This window comes from Spermophilus citellus, assembly GCF_964194105.1.
Source record: "Spermophilus citellus genome assembly, chromosome: 10".
In the NCBI taxonomy this organism is placed as follows: domain Eukaryota; kingdom Metazoa; phylum Chordata; class Mammalia; order Rodentia; family Sciuridae; genus Spermophilus; species Spermophilus citellus.
This window is the reverse complement of record NC_138197.1, coordinates 68,967,765-68,984,628: the sequence shown is the minus strand read 5'-3', so window position 1 is coordinate 68,984,628 and position 16,864 is coordinate 68,967,765. Positions and strand designations below refer to the sequence as shown.

The 16,864-nt window shown below is 43.4% G+C and overlaps 1 protein-coding gene across 1 annotated transcript; it reads left to right on the top strand.

Moving 5' to 3' along the window:
- The first annotated feature begins 961 nt into the window (after positions 1 to 961).
- Positions 962 to 4,643, top strand: LOC308658413 (tubulin alpha-1B chain). Its single transcript, XM_081311037.1, has 4 exons — positions 962 to 1,121; positions 2,700 to 2,922; positions 3,046 to 3,194; positions 3,608 to 4,643. The coding sequence occupies exons 1-4, from the start codon at positions 1,119 to 1,121 to the stop codon at positions 4,586 to 4,588; spliced, it is 1,356 nt and encodes a 451-aa protein (XP_081167163.1). The 5' UTR covers positions 962 to 1,118; the 3' UTR covers positions 4,589 to 4,643.
- The last annotated feature ends 12,221 nt before the right edge of the window (positions 4,644 to 16,864 follow it).

The window sequence follows — 16,864 nt, the reverse complement described above, 5'->3', positions numbered from 1 at the left end:
AGACTAACTTGGGGAGGACATTTTGAATAACAGCAATAGGTTTCAATTTTAAAGCCATCCTTTAACCACACCATGAATTTCCAAGGCTGAGTAATGCAGATTATGGTCCTGGAATATATCCCCCCCACACTCCTCACACCCCCACCCCGCCTCCGGGAGCAGGGGAGAGAACTAGCCTATTCACTATAATCTGGGCCTCCTTGTAGTAAACTATAACCCATTTTATGCATCGTGACATAATGCCAAGCAATCTTCTTTAGAAAATTCTAAATAGCACAAGGAATCCCTTTATATCCTTGCGTGAAACAATTTCACTCTTCATAAATCTCCCTTCTTTGAATCAGCTACCATTTAAAATATTTTAAAATCTTTTTTAAAAGCCCCTAGAGCGGTTGCATTTAGTTGGTGGCTTGCATCTAAAGGTGTGGCCTACACTGCCATGTTAAGAGCCTCAACCTTCCACGCTCAGGTTCTATTCTTTGAATAACTGAAATATTTGTTTCGAGCATTTGGTATCTTAGTTTCCAGAACAAGCCATTACAATAAATCATCCAGGTTTTCTAAAGCTTGAATCCTCCACATTATCAGGTAAGTACAGACGGAAGTAAAGGAAGTGAGAAAAGAAAAAGGCAAAACTCACTGACAAACTGGAAACATGAAAATAATCAGCTGAGCTATCCGGACCAGAAATTTCTGCATTTTAGGGTATTTCATCTTTAAAACTGACTGGACCTCTCAGGACTCCCATCCCCCAGGTGGGTTTCTCCCGGTCTCTGCACCCGCCCTGCCCAGCCAGGAAGAGGCACGCTGCAGTCTGCAGCATTGGCGCGCGGGTCCGCAGCGTGGCGGTAGAGGCCCCAGCGAGGGGAGGGGGCTCCGAGCGCCGAGCCCGCCTCTGCGGTGGCCAGGCCCGGCGCCGAGTGGACGCCTGTGTAGGGGGAGGGGCTGCGGCCGCCGCGCCGCGCGTGCCCGCCCGCCCCTCCCTAGCCGCTACTTAAGAGGCTCCAGCGCCGCCCCCGCCTCAGTGCGTTACTTACCTCGACTCTTAGCTTGTCGGGGACAGTAACCAGGACCCGGTGTCTGCTCCTGTTGCCTTTGCTTCCTAACTCGTAGCCACCATGGTGAGTGGACCGCGCCGCGGCGCCCTGAGATGTTCGGGAAAACCGGGGGAAAACGAGCGGGAGAGGTGCGAAGGGCTTCTAGCTAGAGAGGGCTGGGACAAACGCCATCCAGTTGGAGAGCAAAAGGCGAGGCGGGGGCGGGGGTAGATGAGATCCGGGGACAAGGGCTGGGGACCAGATAAAAGGGGGCTACGGGATTTCATCTCGGGCTCTGGGGGTAATGGCGAGGCACCCGCCCCGCGGTATCTGGAGCTCCTAGCGTTAAACTCTGGGGCCCGGCGCCTCAAGACCCTACCCTTTCCCGCGCGTGCCCTTCCCCCATCCTAAACCCCTCAGGCGGGTGCGCGCAGTCACCCCGCCCTCACTTCCTTCGGAGCGCGAAAAGCGGGGGCGGGAAGGAGCTGAAGACAAAGCGCAGGCGCGACCGTTACCTTCCCGCCCGAGAGCGGCGGGAAATTACCACTGCAGTGTGCGCATGCGCACAGAGGTTCTGCGGCTCCATGACTGCAGGGCGTAGCCCCTGTAACCCATGGAGTTTTCCTAACACTGTACCACACTACGCCCCAGCCTATTAAGACAGTTAACATCTAACAGCTTTCAGAGAACCTGTCTCCACTGCACTAGGAAATCGTGTGGGGAGCAGGTGGTGGCAGTGAAGAATTTGGAGAGAATGGAAATCTGCATTGGGGCCCCTGAAAACAGATGTGGAGGTGCAGGGCTGAGCCCAGTGCCTGCAGGTATTGCGGGCATCTGCAGCTGCGCACCCCCGCCTTTGAGCGCAGCAGTGCGCTCCCTGAATTGCTCATTCATCCAGTGCCGCAGAGCCCCACCCCTTGTCCCTGCGGCCAGACATTTTCTTTGCACTCCTGCCATGTGCTTCCTGTGCTGAGAGCTGTCCGGAAATCTGGCCAACTGAAGTGGGGTTCTGGGTCTGAGCAATGGGTGGTGGATGAATTTCTCACTGCCCTGTGTTAAAAAGAGGAACCTGACTAAGCATTCTTACAGGTCTCAAAATAGCACTTCTCGATTTAAGGGTGGGAGGGGAAAAAATCGTTCTCTACTACCGGGGGAAAAAAATACGACATTTTGGATTGTTTATTTTATGGTGGAGATTGAATCCAGTCAGGGCTCATCACTGAGCTGTGTCCCCAGCTCAAATCATTTTTTGCAATACCGGAGAATACTCTTCCACTAAGCAACATTCCCGACCTTTATTTTTTTGTTCTAAGACAGGGTCGCCTGAATTTGCCTAGCTGGCTTGGATCACATGTGATCCTCTTGTCTTGGCTTCCTAAATTAATAAGAATTACAGGCATGTGCCTGAAAAAATAATTTGTGGTAGTGGGGGCTTGGCAGCACACCTGTAATAGCGGCGGTTTAGGAGGTTGGCGCAGGATTGCAAGTTCTGGACAACCTCAGGAACTTGGTGAGACCCTGTCTCAAAATAAAAAAGAACTTGTAGCTCAGTTGGAAAGTATCCCTGGGCTCAATCCAAGCACCAAAACTTTAAAAAAAATAATAATAATTTAAAAAAAGGAATTTGTTTAAATTCCATGACTTCCCCTGTCCTTTCCACAGCGTGAGTGCATCTCCATACACGTTGGCCAGGCTGGTGTCCAGATTGGAAACGCCTGCTGGGAGCTCTACTGCCTGGAACATGGCATCCAACCTGATGGCCAGATGCCAAGTGACAAGACCATTGGGGGAGGAGATGACTCCTTCAACACCTTCTTCAGTGAGACGGGTGCTGGCAAGCACGTGCCCAGGGCAGTGTTTGTAGACCTAGAACCCACGGTCATTGGTGAGTTGACTGGGCATGTCTTGGGTTCTCCATTGATCACATACACATTGTCCTTCCCACCAGAGTTGAGCAGTTTTGTGCAGGTTATTAAGCGATGGGTGCTGGTTTCCTTTTCTTTTTCAGATGAAGTTCGCACTGGGACCTACCGTCAGCTCTTCCACCCTGAGCAGCTCATCACAGGCAAGGAAGATGCTGCCAATAACTATGCCCGAGGCCACTACACCATTGGCAAGGAGATCATTGACCTTGTCTTGGACCGAATTCGTAAACTGGTAAAAACCTTAAATGAATATGTATTTTAAATGGGGTGAGAGGCTCCAGAGCAAGTTGAATAGACTGACCTAATGACTTTGTTCTTTGGTTCCAGCAAAGTGGAATAGGCTGCTTACTATATTAATTAATTAGACTTCTATGCCAGTCAGTCCCTGGCTGTAGAATAATTTGTGATGTGTCTGTTAGCCAATTTTTTATGCTATCTGGATATGGTCATGATTTAAAGAAATTATGAATAGTTCTGTAGAAAATCTGGCCAGGCGCAATGGTATGCTTCTGTAGTCTCAATGTTTGTGGGGGGGAGGTAAAGTGCTTACCTAGTTTGCACAAGGTTCTGAGTTCAGTCCCCAGTGCATGCACACAATTGAATTAGCATTAAAATATTACATTTCCTTTTTTTCTTCCCCTACAGGCTGACCAGTGCACAGGTCTTCAGGGCTTCTTGGTTTTCCACAGCTTTGGTGGGGGAACTGGTTCTGGGTTCACCTCCCTGCTGATGGAACGTCTCTCTGTTGATTATGGCAAGAAGTCTAAGCTGGAGTTCTCCATTTACCCAGCCCCCCAGGTTTCCACAGCTGTAGTTGAGCCCTATAATTCCATCCTCACCACCCACACTACCCTGGAGCACTCTGATTGTGCCTTCATGGTAGATAATGAGGCCATCTATGACATCTGTCGCAGAAACCTTGACATTGAGCGCCCAACCTACACTAACCTTAACCGCCTTATTAGCCAGATTGTGTCTTCTATCACTGCTTCCCTCAGATTTGATGGAGCCCTGAATGTTGATCTGACAGAATTCCAGACCAACCTGGTGCCCTATCCCCGCATCCACTTCCCTCTGGCCACATATGCCCCCGTCATTTCTGCTGAGAAAGCCTACCATGAACAGCTTTCTGTAGCAGAGATCACCAATGCTTGCTTTGAGCCAGCCAACCAGATGGTAAAATGTGACCCCCGCCATGGTAAATACATGGCTTGCTGCCTGTTGTACCGTGGTGATGTGGTCCCCAAAGATGTCAATGCTGCCATTGCCACCATCAAGACCAAGCGCAGCATCCAGTTTGTGGATTGGTGCCCCACTGGCTTCAAGGTTGGCATTAATTACCAGCCTCCCACTGTGGTTCCTGGTGGAGACCTGGCCAAGGTACAGCGTGCTGTGTGCATGTTGAGTAACACCACAGCCATTGCTGAGGCCTGGGCTCGCCTGGATCACAAGTTTGACCTGATGTATGCCAAGCGTGCCTTTGTTCACTGGTACGTGGGTGAGGGGATGGAGGAAGGAGAGTTTTCTGAGGCCCGTGAGGACATGGCTGCCCTAGAGAAAGATTATGAGGAGGTTGGTGTGGATTCTGTTGAAGGAGAGGGTGAGGAAGAAGGAGAGGAATACTAATTACCTATTCTTTTCAGCCCTGCAGCATGTCATACTCCCAGAGCTTCAGCATTAGCTAACAGGCATTGAAGTTTACTGATTAGATTGTCTTCACTCAATCATGATCATGTCTGTCTTTTTCCATGTGTACCTGTAAAATTTTTCCATCATGTCTCAAAGTAAAGGCTTTAAGGAAAAGTGCTTTGTCTCCTGTGCTTTATTGTAATGCATCCAATATGGAATCACTGCAACACATTGTCAAAGACCCTCACTACCTATCTAGGTTCATTTTGCTACCTTGAAGTATAGTGGACTGGGCTCAATCTGGAGCACCAAAGGAATTGAGTGATTGTCAGAGTTATAAGTGGTTTTAAATAGCCTGTTAATGGCTGCTGTTCAGTTACCATTACCACACACAAAACCTCAAAAAGACCCTTGAAGTAGAAAAGGGTGATAAGCTGTTTCAGCTCTAAAAATGAGAAAGTTGCAGGATTTATAGTAATCAACAATAGTACTAGGAGGTATGGTGGCACATTTTACCCCTGTGACTTAGGAAGCAAAGTCTGGAGAAAAAGTTCAAGGTTACCCTCTACAATTTTGCAAGATCCTGTCTCAAAATGGGCTGGGGATGTAGCTAAGTGGTTGGGTGTCCCTGGGATAGAGAAGAAAACCAAAGATTGCACAATAGGCCATGTGCATTGGAGAGGGAGGATTGCATTGCAAGATGTAATGGCAACAATGTAAATGGTAGGATAAGGGGGTCACACCATGTAACATCTGGCATGATTTGCATTCTTTCAAGCATATAGTTCAATTAAATCTAAAGGTCTGATAATAAATATGTAGCACTTGGCATGGTTTACATTCTTTCAAGTTTATAGTTCAATTAAATCTGTTAGAGGGGCTAAGGATGTAGTTGAGCCATAGAGAGCTTGCCTAATATGTGGGAGCCTCTGGGTTGGTGGGTTCAATACTTAGCACTTTTAAGAAAAAAAAAAGGATCCAAATAGAGGATTTAACCTTGGAGAAAATTACTTCACATACAAAAAGCACAAGGATAAATCTGAGGATGATGATATTTTGTTTTGTGAGTTTTTTTGTTTGTTGATACTGGAGATTGAACCAGGGGTGCTTTACCATGGAACTACATCCCAGCACTAATTTATTTATCATTTCCTTTCCTTATTGGTAACAAGGATTGAACCCAGGGGTACTTAACCACTGGGCCACAAGCTATATCCCAGTCCTTTTTACTTATTAATTTATTTTTTATTTGTTCTTTATAGTTATACATGATAGTAGAATGTTTTTTGACATACATATATGGATTATAACTTCCCATTTTTGCGGTTGTACATGATGTGGCATTACACTGATTGTGTATTCACATATGAACACAGGCAAGTTATGTTTGATTTATTCTATTGTCTTTCCTGTTCCCAACCTCCCTCCCTTCCCTTCATTCCCCTTTGTCTAATTCAATGAATTTTTATTCTCCAACCCCCCACCCATTGTAGCATCTGCATATTAGAAAACATGTTCGGCCTTTGCTTGTGGGGATTGGCTGGCCTTTTATTTTTTACTTGGAATTTTTAGACAAGATTTCACTAAATTGCCGAGGCTAGCTTTGAACTTGTGATCCTCCTTCCTCAGCTTCCTGAGTTCCTGGGATTACAGGCATAGGCCAGCACTCTGGCTGTTCTCCTTCTTGAAGACACTATTAAAATAGGAGGAGCCCAGGGGCTTGGAATGTGGCTCAAGTAACAGCGTGCTGTGGTAGCACGCTTGCTTGGCATGCGTGAGGCACTGGGTTTGATCCTTAGCACCACATAAAAATAAGATAAAGATATTGTGTCCAGGGGCTGGGGATGTGGCTCAAGCGGTAGGGCGCTTGCCTGGCATGCGTGCGGCCCGGGTTAGATCCTCAGCACCACATACCAACAAAGATGTTGTGTCCGCTGAGAACTAAATAAATAAATAAATAAATATTAAAAATTCCCTCTCTCTCTCTCTCTCCTCTCTCGCTCTCTCTTTAAAAAAAAAAAAAAAGATATTGTGTCCATCTAAAACTAAAAAATAAACATTTAAAATAGGAGGAGCCCAGTGCCTTATTCTACAGGTGATAGATATAATCAGTAGAAAGCAAAGGAAATGGTATCACAGTTCTGTGTCCTGCCTTGTAGGACTGGAGCCGTAAATATTGTTTGCTAAAAAAACAAAGGAAACTGGGTCCCCGGGGCTGGGGATGTGGCTCAAGCGGTAGCGCGCTAGCCTGGCATGCGTGCAGCCCGGGTTCGATCCTCAGCACCACATACAAACAAAGATGTTGGGTCCGCCGAGAACTAGAAAATAAATATTAAAAATTCTCTCTCTCTCTCTCTCCTCTCTCACTCTCTCTTTAAAAAAAAAAAAAAAGAAACTGGGTCCCCCACCCCAATGTGGGGGACCCAGGTTGTGATTTAGACTAAAATGCTTGAGTAAGGCCATTTTCTCCTCTCAATCCTAACAAACTCATAGCAAATTCTTTAATGTCCTGCAGATGGCACCACTAACAAGGAATTCTCCATCCGGGAAAGCCTAATTCACATTTGTGAACTCTGCCCTTGCAGTCACCTTGGAGCTAAGCCTAAAAGATGCACAACAAACAGGAAGTGACTGACCTGGCATTCCTAGCATTCACATGCTTGTCACTTTTTTGTTCTGACAATTACTGGAGGCAGCTGGGCCTTGTGCTAGGCCACTCAATCAGGCAGGCAGCCAAGGGAGACCCCACATCCAAGGAGTTTCTTGAACTCAGCCTTCTAGAATATTTTCCCTGGGTGGGATAAATATAAAAACATAGCCTTAGAGTCAACATGTAGAAAGGGAGGAACACATTGTGACATCTAAACTCAATACAAAGTCAATAACCACCTGATGATGTGGTCATCATCGTGTAGATAGGGATGTCGTTGTGTTGCTAAGACCAGCTCCTTCTCTGCCATCGGGTCCAAAAATCAAATAAACGCCTTACCCCACCCACCTGAAACTGATAGCCTGCTATATTTTACTGTGTCCAATTGTGACAGAATCAGGCTCATGACATTATTCCTGTGTGGGTCCATCAAACACATTCCTACTTTGCCTATAATACCTCCTCCAACCAAAACTGCCCCAAACTGCCCTCAACACATTTGTCCACTCAACTCATACTCTTTCTTCAATGATGGAAACCCAATTGTCATCTCATATAAAGACTTGGAGACGGGGCTTGGGATGTGGCTCAAGCGGTAGTGCGCTCGCCTGGCATGCGTGCGGCCCGGGTTCGATCCTCAGCACCACGTACAAACAAAGATGTTGTGTCTGCTGATAACTAAAAAATAAATATTAAAAATTCTCTTTCTCTCTCTCCCTCTCTCACTCTCTCTTAAAAAAAAAAAAGACTTGGAGACTAGGTCAGACTAGGTCAGATTCTATACTACATAATATTTCATATAACTTTCTACTTACTCTCATATCATTTATATTTTGTAATTACATATTGGTGGTGTGATTATTTAGTATTCTTCTCCTTTACCAGATTTTATTTTTTTCTCTACTAGATTTTTTTTTTTTTTTAACCCAGGGGCCTCAGCCACTGAGCCACATGCTCAGTCTTATTTTGTATTTTATTTAGAGACAGGGTCTCACTGAGTGCTTAGTGCCTCTCCATTGCTGAGGCTGGCTTTGAACTCGCAATACTCCTGTCTCAGCCTCCGGAGCTGCTGGGATTACAGGCATGAGCCACAGCGCCTGCCTCCACCAGATTTTATAAACTCCATGTTTCATGTGCCTATCATTGTATCACAAAGTATCTAGCTCAATACTTAGTATACAATTAATGCTTGATACTCAAGAATTAATTTTGGGCAAGGGCAGAGATTCCAATTTTTTTTTTCTTTTTGTACCAGGGATTGAACTCAGGGGCCACTGAGCCACATCCCCAGCCCTATTTTTTTTGTATTTTATTTAGAGACAGGGTCTCACTGAGTTGTTTAGCACCTCATCATTGCTGAGGCTGGCTTTGAACTCATGATCCTCCTGTCTCAGCCTTGTGAGCCACTGGGATTACAGGTATGTACCAGGCACCTGGGTAGAGATTCCAGTTTTTAATTCTCAAAGCTAGAAAAAACTACCCCTCCACTATCTTCCCCCTTTCAGACTAAACCCAGGACCCAAATATATGAGGAGCCTCAGGAAGGGTAATGGAGGTGGAGAGGAAGGTTTCTTCTCTGTTCTAATGATTCTTCATGAAGAAGAGATCCTTCAGCATCTTCTGGCTCAGTTCAGTGTCTCATGATACTGGCATGTAGGCACTTCTGTTGGCTCACAATGACCAAATGAATGCATGCCATGAAACTAGGTGTGACCCAGAGCAGGCTGATGTCACCTTAGATATTCCTTGTATGCAAAAGTGCTCAAAATAGCCAGGCATGGTGGTACACATCTAAAATTCTAGCAACTCCAGAGGCTGAAGCAGAAGGATCTCAAATTCAAAGCCGGCCTGGACAACTTAGTGAAACCCTGTCTCAAAATAAAAACAAAAAAAAAGGGCTAAGGGTGTTGCTCAGTGGTAGAGCACCTCCAGGTTAAATCCTCAATATAACACACACACACACACACACACACACACACACACACACACACACACTGCTCAAAACTAGGCAGGTTAAGTATTCCTCCACCATCTTCAGTGGTCATCCTACTGAGAAGTCTGTTATTCAGTTCTGTGTACTTGCTTCAAAAGGAACACGGATAAGTAAGAAAGTGGTGTGGTAAGGGTTACTAGATAGAAAAACTCAGAGAATTGAGGATATTTAGCTTAGAAAAAATAAACCTCACAAATGCTGCTATCCAGAACAGCAGTAGATTAATTCCTGTAAATCCCAGAAAGCACAGCAGAAAATGGGGAAGAATACTACAGTTCACTTTCTAATAATTAGGGAGGATCAACAATGGGCTATGTATTATCAATGTCTTGAAGGGCAAACAGGTAAACTGATGACCTCTAAGATTCCCATCTATCGCCAGAATCCAAGATTTCTTTTTAATTTACTTATTTATTTATTTATTTATTTTGGTAGTCTTGGGGATTAAACCCAGGGCTTTGTATATGCAATGCAAACATTCTACCAACTGAGCTATATCCCCAGCTCAAGATTTCACAATTTTTACTGTAGTCTCAAGCCAACATTTCATTATGATTATTCTAAATATTTGCGGGGAGGTCAGAGACAGATAGGGACAAGGGAATAGAATCTTTTAAATCTATTAAACTCTTCTCCCCTTTTCCTAAAACCCATTCACAACAAAAAGTTCTCAGATCCTGGGAGGCCTTGTTAAGGGAATTCCTGGTTTTCTGGCTTCCCTGGCATCCTAGACAAGAAGGCGATTCCAAAATTGACAGTTCATTTCTAGGAATTAGCCCTGTTTCTACCAGAGAGAAAGAAAATAGTTTTTATCTATAGTATTTTTCACCTCAGAGCTGAATGAGCTCAAAGACCAGGAAGTTCTGGGAACAAAACCGCCCTGAAAGTAGTCTTATTAGAGTGAATTTTTCTATACTTATTATATTGTTGTTGCTTTGCTTTGTTTGGTTTGGCATTGGGGATTGAATCTAGGGGCACTTTACTACTGAGCTACAGCCCCAACCTTTTTTTCTTTTTTTAATTGTAGATGGACAGAATGCCTTTATTATTTTATTTTATTTTATTTTATTTTTTTTTGTGGTGCTGAGGATGGAACCGAGTGCCTCATGCATGCTAGGCAAGTGTTCTACTGCTGAGCTACAGCCCCAGCCCTATTTTTCTTTTGAGACAGCCTCACTAAATTGCTGAAACTGATCTCAAATTTGTGATCCTCCTGCCTCAGCCTCCAGAGTTTCTTGGATTACTGGAGTGCATACAATACCATACCTAGCACTTATTGTGTTTTCTGTGGGAAAATTAGAACATATAGGAAAGCAAAGAGAAAATAAAAGTAATCCATATTTTGAATGGACAGTTTCTGAAATCTTCATTTAAAGAAAAAGGCACTGTGTACGGTGGCCCATGCCTATAATCCCAGCGACTCCCAAAGGAGGATCATAAATTCAAGGACAGCCCTCAGCAACTTTTGTAAGACACTGTCTCAAAATAAAAAATAATGATTGTGAATGTAGGTCAGTGGTAGAGCACCCTTGTGTTCATTCCCTGCCTTCTTCAAAAAAAAAAAAAAAAAAAAAAGGCAGCATATCTTAATCCTTCTGCCCCAGTCTTGCCCCAATCACCTTTGGGAATGGGTTCTCCTGAATCTTATCTTCTGTCTATTCCACTTAATAATAAGTCAAATCATTCAGAATCACAAAGGTTGCCTTACAAGAAAGGGCAGAACAGTGAACCTTTTAGATTCAGATGGGAGTGTGTTAGTATTACTGAAAGCTTGGTCCTTATACATGATGCCAATCCAATAATGAGGATATAGTTTTGAGAAAAAGGAAAAAAAATATTGTTTTGCTAGCATAAGAGAAACACAAGGGACTCCTATCCCAGAAGCTGTGATTTTCTCCATCAGTGGTACAGAATTTTTAAAGAGGTGATCCAGAAGGACTCCTTTCCTGAGATTAGGGAGGCAAGATTAGGGAGGAGAGAAAAAACATGTCCATTTTAGAATAGCAAGGGCTATATTCAAAGCATAAAGTGGATGGATCACTGTTACATTAAGATTCTCAAAGTTCAAGCTTTACCTTTTTTTTTTGGTATGGTATTGAGAATCTATAATTTTTAATTTTAAAAATTAAATTTTAATTAATTTTTATGTAGAGACAGGATTTTGCTAAGATGCACAGGTTGACCTCGAACTTGCAATTTCTCCTGCCTTAGTTTCCAAAGTCTGGGATTATAGGCATGCACTTCCACATCCTGCTGTTTTTTTTTTTTTTTTTAACCTTTATTTTATTTATTTATTTTATGTAGTGCTGAGGTTTGAACCAAGGGCCTCACACACGCTAATCAAGTGCTGTACCACTGAGCCACAACCCAGCCCCCTGCTCTTTTTCCTTTTATTGCAGGAATGGGGATTAAACCCAGGGCCTTGGGCATGCTGTGCAAGTACTCTACCACTGAACTACATCCTAGCTCCCCACCCTCTTTTTTTTTTTTTTCCTGATACTAGGGATTAAACCCAGGGATGCTTTACCAGTGAGCTTCATCCTTCACCAATTATAATTAGACATTGGAAAGAAAGTTATTGTGCTTCGAATGGATTTGTAAACAAGTGCTCATGGACTTGTGAGTCACTAAAATCAGATTCCTACTAGGTTCAAAACTACTTCGTCAAAACTGGGTACAGTGACACACACCTGTAATCCCAGCAATTTGGGAGACTGAGGCAGGAGGATTGCAAATTCAAGGTTAGACTTAGCAACTAAGTGAGGCCCTAAGCAACTTAGTGAGATCCTGTCTCAAAACAAACAAACAAAAAGTACTAGGGATGTGGCTCAGTGGTTAAGCACCTCTGGGTTCAATCTCTGGTACAAGAAAGAAGGAAGGAAGGAAGGGAGGGAGGGAGGGAGGGAGGGAGGAAGGAAGGAAGGAAGGAAGGAAGGAAGGAAAGAAGTGGGAAGGGGAGGGAATGGAAGGGAAAAGAAGGGAAGGGAGTGAGAAAAACAGAAGAAAAATGGAACTGGGGTTGTAGCTCAGCAGCAGAGTGCTCGCCTAGCACATGCGAGGCCCTGGGTTCGATCCTCAGCACACATAAAAATAAATAAACAAAATAAAGATATTGTGTCCAACTACAATAAAAAATAAATATTAAAAAGATAAAAAAGGGTCTGGGGATGTGGCTCAAGCGGTAGCGCGCTCGCCTGGCATGCGTGCGGCCAGGGTTCGATCCTCAGCACCACATACAAACAAAGATGTTGTGTCTGCCGAGAACTAGAAAATAAATATTTTAAAAAAATTCTTTAAAAAGATAAAAAAGGGCTGGGGATGTGGCTCAAGTGGTATTGCGCTCACCTAGCATGTGTGAGGCACTGGGTTCGATTCTCAGTACCACATAAATGTAAAATAAAGATATTGTGTCCACCTAAAAAAAACTAAAAAATAAATATTAAAAAAATAAAAAGATTAAAAAAAAGCTATGTTAAAAAAAAAAAGAAAAAGAAAAAACACCCTTCTTTGTCTAGGAAGTCTTCTAGTTCTTCCTTCCTGTTCTGAGCTTGAATTTGGATTGTATTATGCAGTTCTGAACTGATGTATGTATTGATATTTTGCCTTTGAAAGTTCACTTCGGGGCTGGGGGATGTGGCTCAAGCGGTAGCGCGCTGGCCAGGCATGCATGCGGCCCGGGTTCGATCCTCAGCATCACATACCAACAAAGATGTTGTGTCCGCCGAGAACTAAAAAATAAATATTAAAAATTCTCTCTCTCTCTCTCTCTCTCTCTCTCTCTCTCTCTCCTCTCTCCTCTCTCTTCTCTCCCTCTTAAAAAAAGAAAAAAAAAGAAGTTCACTTCAGTTGTTTACATCTAAGCAATCAATCTAAGCAGAAACCATGTTTATCAGTTGTTCTAAGATCAGATATAGCCAACTGTGATGGTGCATCCAATTTGGGAGACTGAAGCAGGAGGCTTGCAAATTTGAGGCCAGCCTCAGCAATTTAGCAAGGCCTTAAGGAATTTAACAAGCCTTATGTCAAAATTTAAAAAATAAAAAGGGCTGGGAATGGGCTCAATGGTACAATGGTACAGTGCCCCTCCCTGTGTTCAAACCCCAATACAAAAAAAAAAAAAAAAAAATCAGATATAATTGTCCATGACAGAAGAGGCCACAGCACTTCATTAAACTATGAATATGAAATTAATAGATTTGGAAGCAATCTAAAGGTGAAATGAGATGAAGTGTAGCACAAATGACAGATTACTAGAACCAGAACCTAGCCCTTCTGATTATTAGCAATGTCTACCATCTTTTCTCCTACATTTTTGTTTGTTTGTTTGTTTGTTTGTTGGCACTGGGGATTGAACCAAGGGATGTTTAGCCACTGAGCCACATCCCAAGCCCTTTTAAATTTTTTCTCATTTAGAGACAGGGTCTTGCTAACTTGCTTAGGATTTTACTACATTGCTGAGGCTGGCTTTGAACTTGCAATTCTCCTCTATCAGCCTCCCAAGCTGCTGAGATTACAGGCATGTGCCATCATGCCTGGCTTCTCACTACATTTGTAAATGTTTGAGTCTCTATCTGTATAAGACACCAGGTTAAAAGCTCAGGAAATCACCCAGTTCAAGATAAATATGATTCTTTCTCTGGAGAAGTCTCCCCCTGCTCCAGAAGTCTATAGCAGGGAAGGCCAAAAGTGAACATAATTGTGTGTCAAATAATAACAAAATTAGGCTGCTTTATATAAGGTAGTGGTGGGAAGACTCCTTTAAGCAGGGAACATTTAAGCCCAACCTGAAGGCTATTGGAGCCAGCCAAAAGTAAACTGGAAAAGAAGGGAAGAGGAGAGGAGAACTCTCTTGGGCAGAGAAAATAACAAATTCAGAACCCTGGGGTGGGGAAAAGAACTTGGCAGGGTCTACCAGGGATCAACTGAAGGTCAGGATGAGGATAAATCCAAGTTACAATGGAGAGGGGCTTGGTCAAGGGTCTTAAACTCAGATATAACTAGGCAATATAAATAAGAAAACTGGTGAGATGTAAAATTGAGTAATAGGGGGACATCTTGCTCCGTGCCATAGGTCCTTATTGCCCAGCTCTGCCAGATCCAGATCTCTGTTTAAGAGACAGATATCTGATTTTTTGGGGGGTGGGGGTGGGGGGAAAGTACAAGGAATTTAACCTAGATGTGCTTTACCACTGAGCCACATCCCCAGCTCTTTTTTAAAATTTTTTATTTTTGAGACAGGGTCTCGATAAATTGCTTAGGGCCTCACTAAAGAGATAATCTGGATTTTTAACAAGACATCTCTTTATTTTTATTTATTATTATTTGTAGCACTAGGGATTGGATCCAGGGATGCTCTACCACCAAGCTACATCTGTAGCCCTTTTTATATTAGGTAGGTCACTCTAAGTTGCCAAGTCTAAGTTGCCAAGACTAGGCTCCAACTTGTGATCCTCTTGTCTCAACCTCTCAAATCACTGGGATTACAGTTCTGTACCACCTTGCCCCTCCACCTTTTCATTTGTTTAGTACTAGGTATTGAACCCAGGGCACTTTACCATTGAGCTAGTTCCCTAGCCCTTTTTGTATTTTTATTTATTTATTTTTGGGTGCTAGGGATTGAATCCCAAGGGTAATGAGCTACATCCCCAGCCCTTCTCATTTTTTTTCTTTTCTTTTATTTATTTATATGTGGTGCTGAGAATCGAACCCAGTGCCTCACACATGCTAGGCAAGTGCTCTAACACTGAACCACAACCCCAGCCCCCTTTTATTTTTATTTTTTATTTCGAGACAGGATTTTGCTAAATTGCTTAGAGCCTTGCTAAATTGTTAAGGCTGGCCTTGTATTTGTGATCCTTCTGCCTCAGCCTCCCAAATTGCTGGGATTATAAGCATGCACCACTATATTTGACTTTCATTTTTAAATGTTGGTTTAAATCTGTTAGAAAGACTTTAAGACAAACTAAACAGCCTGTCTTTTTTTTTTTTTTTAAGAGAGAGTGAGAGAGGAGAGAGAGAGAATTTTTAATATTTATTTTTTAGTTCTTGGCGGACACCACATCTTTGTTGGTATGTGGTGCTGAGGATTGAACCTGGGTCGCACGCATGCCAGGCGAGCGCGCTACCGCTTGAGCCACATCCCCAGCCCAACAGCCTGTCTTATACAGCCCAAGGGCTACTATTTTATTAACTGTGAGGGCCTTCTAAGTTTATTTGAAGCTAGTGATTTTTTTTTTTTTTTTTTTTTTTTTACTTAGGATTGAACCTAGGGATGCTTTTCCACCAAGCTACTGAAGCCAGGTTTAAAGACAGGTAGTAGTTTAAATAGGGTCTGATAGAGAAAATGGAGTCCGATTTGAGTCCAGGAAAATGGAAACAGCTCCTGGGAGAATAGAATGTTCATGTCTCCAAAGCCTTTTGATACTACCCCTCCCAAAAAGGTTGTTAATTAAGCAGCTCCTGAGCAGACAGGGAACTGCTAATCAAAGCCCTGTAGGCTGCTGCTCCCTTCCTGCCTAGCACTCTACCTAGGCCCTTCCAGCCCACTGCTCACCCCCTGCCATTCCACCAACATCCCCCAGTCACTACGCAGGTGCAGGATGAAGGGGAAATGAACAAGATCAGGGAGAAGAAGGCAGGAGAACAAGGGAAACTTTAGATGTATAAAAGGGACAGGAATTCTTCATCCCACAGATTCCACTGTTAGGTCCCCTTCTTCTACCTGTGAGGAGTCTGTTTTACTATTCTTTTTTTAAAAAAACTTTTTTTTTTTTTTAGTTGTAGATGGACACAGTACCTTTATTTTATTTTATTTATTTTTACGTGGTGCTGAGGATCGAACCCAGTGCCTCATATGTGTGAGGCAAGCACTCTGCCACTGAAACACAATCCAAGGCCTGTTTTACCATGTTTTAATAAAGCTCCTTACTTTCTACTCTAAGCTTGTCTTGGCATGCTTTTCTAGTGTTATACTTCAACATTTGAGGAAGCGGGACTCGTCAAGGTAACCAGTAATTGGTGGTATCACTACTACTACAGCTCTATTTTTTATTTTGAGACAGGGTCTTGCAAAACTCAGGCTGGTTTTTTTTTTTTTTTTTTTTTTTTTTTAAGAGAGTGAGAGAGGGGAGGGGGGAAGAGAGAGAGAGAGAGAGAGAGAGAGAGAGAGAGAGAGAGAGAGAGAATTTTAATATTTATTTTTTAGTTCTCGGCGGACACAACATCTTTGTTGGTATGTGGTGCTGAGGATCGAACCCGGGCCGCACGCATGCCAGGCAAGCGCGCTACCGCTTAAGCCACATCCCCAGCCCTCAGGCTGGTTTTAAACTGGGAATTCTCCTGCCTCAGCCTCCCTAGTTGCTGGTATTACAAGTGTGGGCCACCACACTCAGCAATAAACTAAGTTAAAAAAATTTGGTGGTGGGGGAATACTGGGGATTTAACTCTGGATGCTTTACCACTGCGTGACATCCCCAGCCTTTTAAAAAACATTTTATTTAGAGACAGCTTTGCAAAATTGCTGAGGCTGGCTTTGAACTCCTCAAGATCTTCCTGCTTCAGTCTACAGAGCCGGATTACAGGCATATATCACAGAGCCCAGCCCCAAACTTAAAAATAAAAAATTAAATTT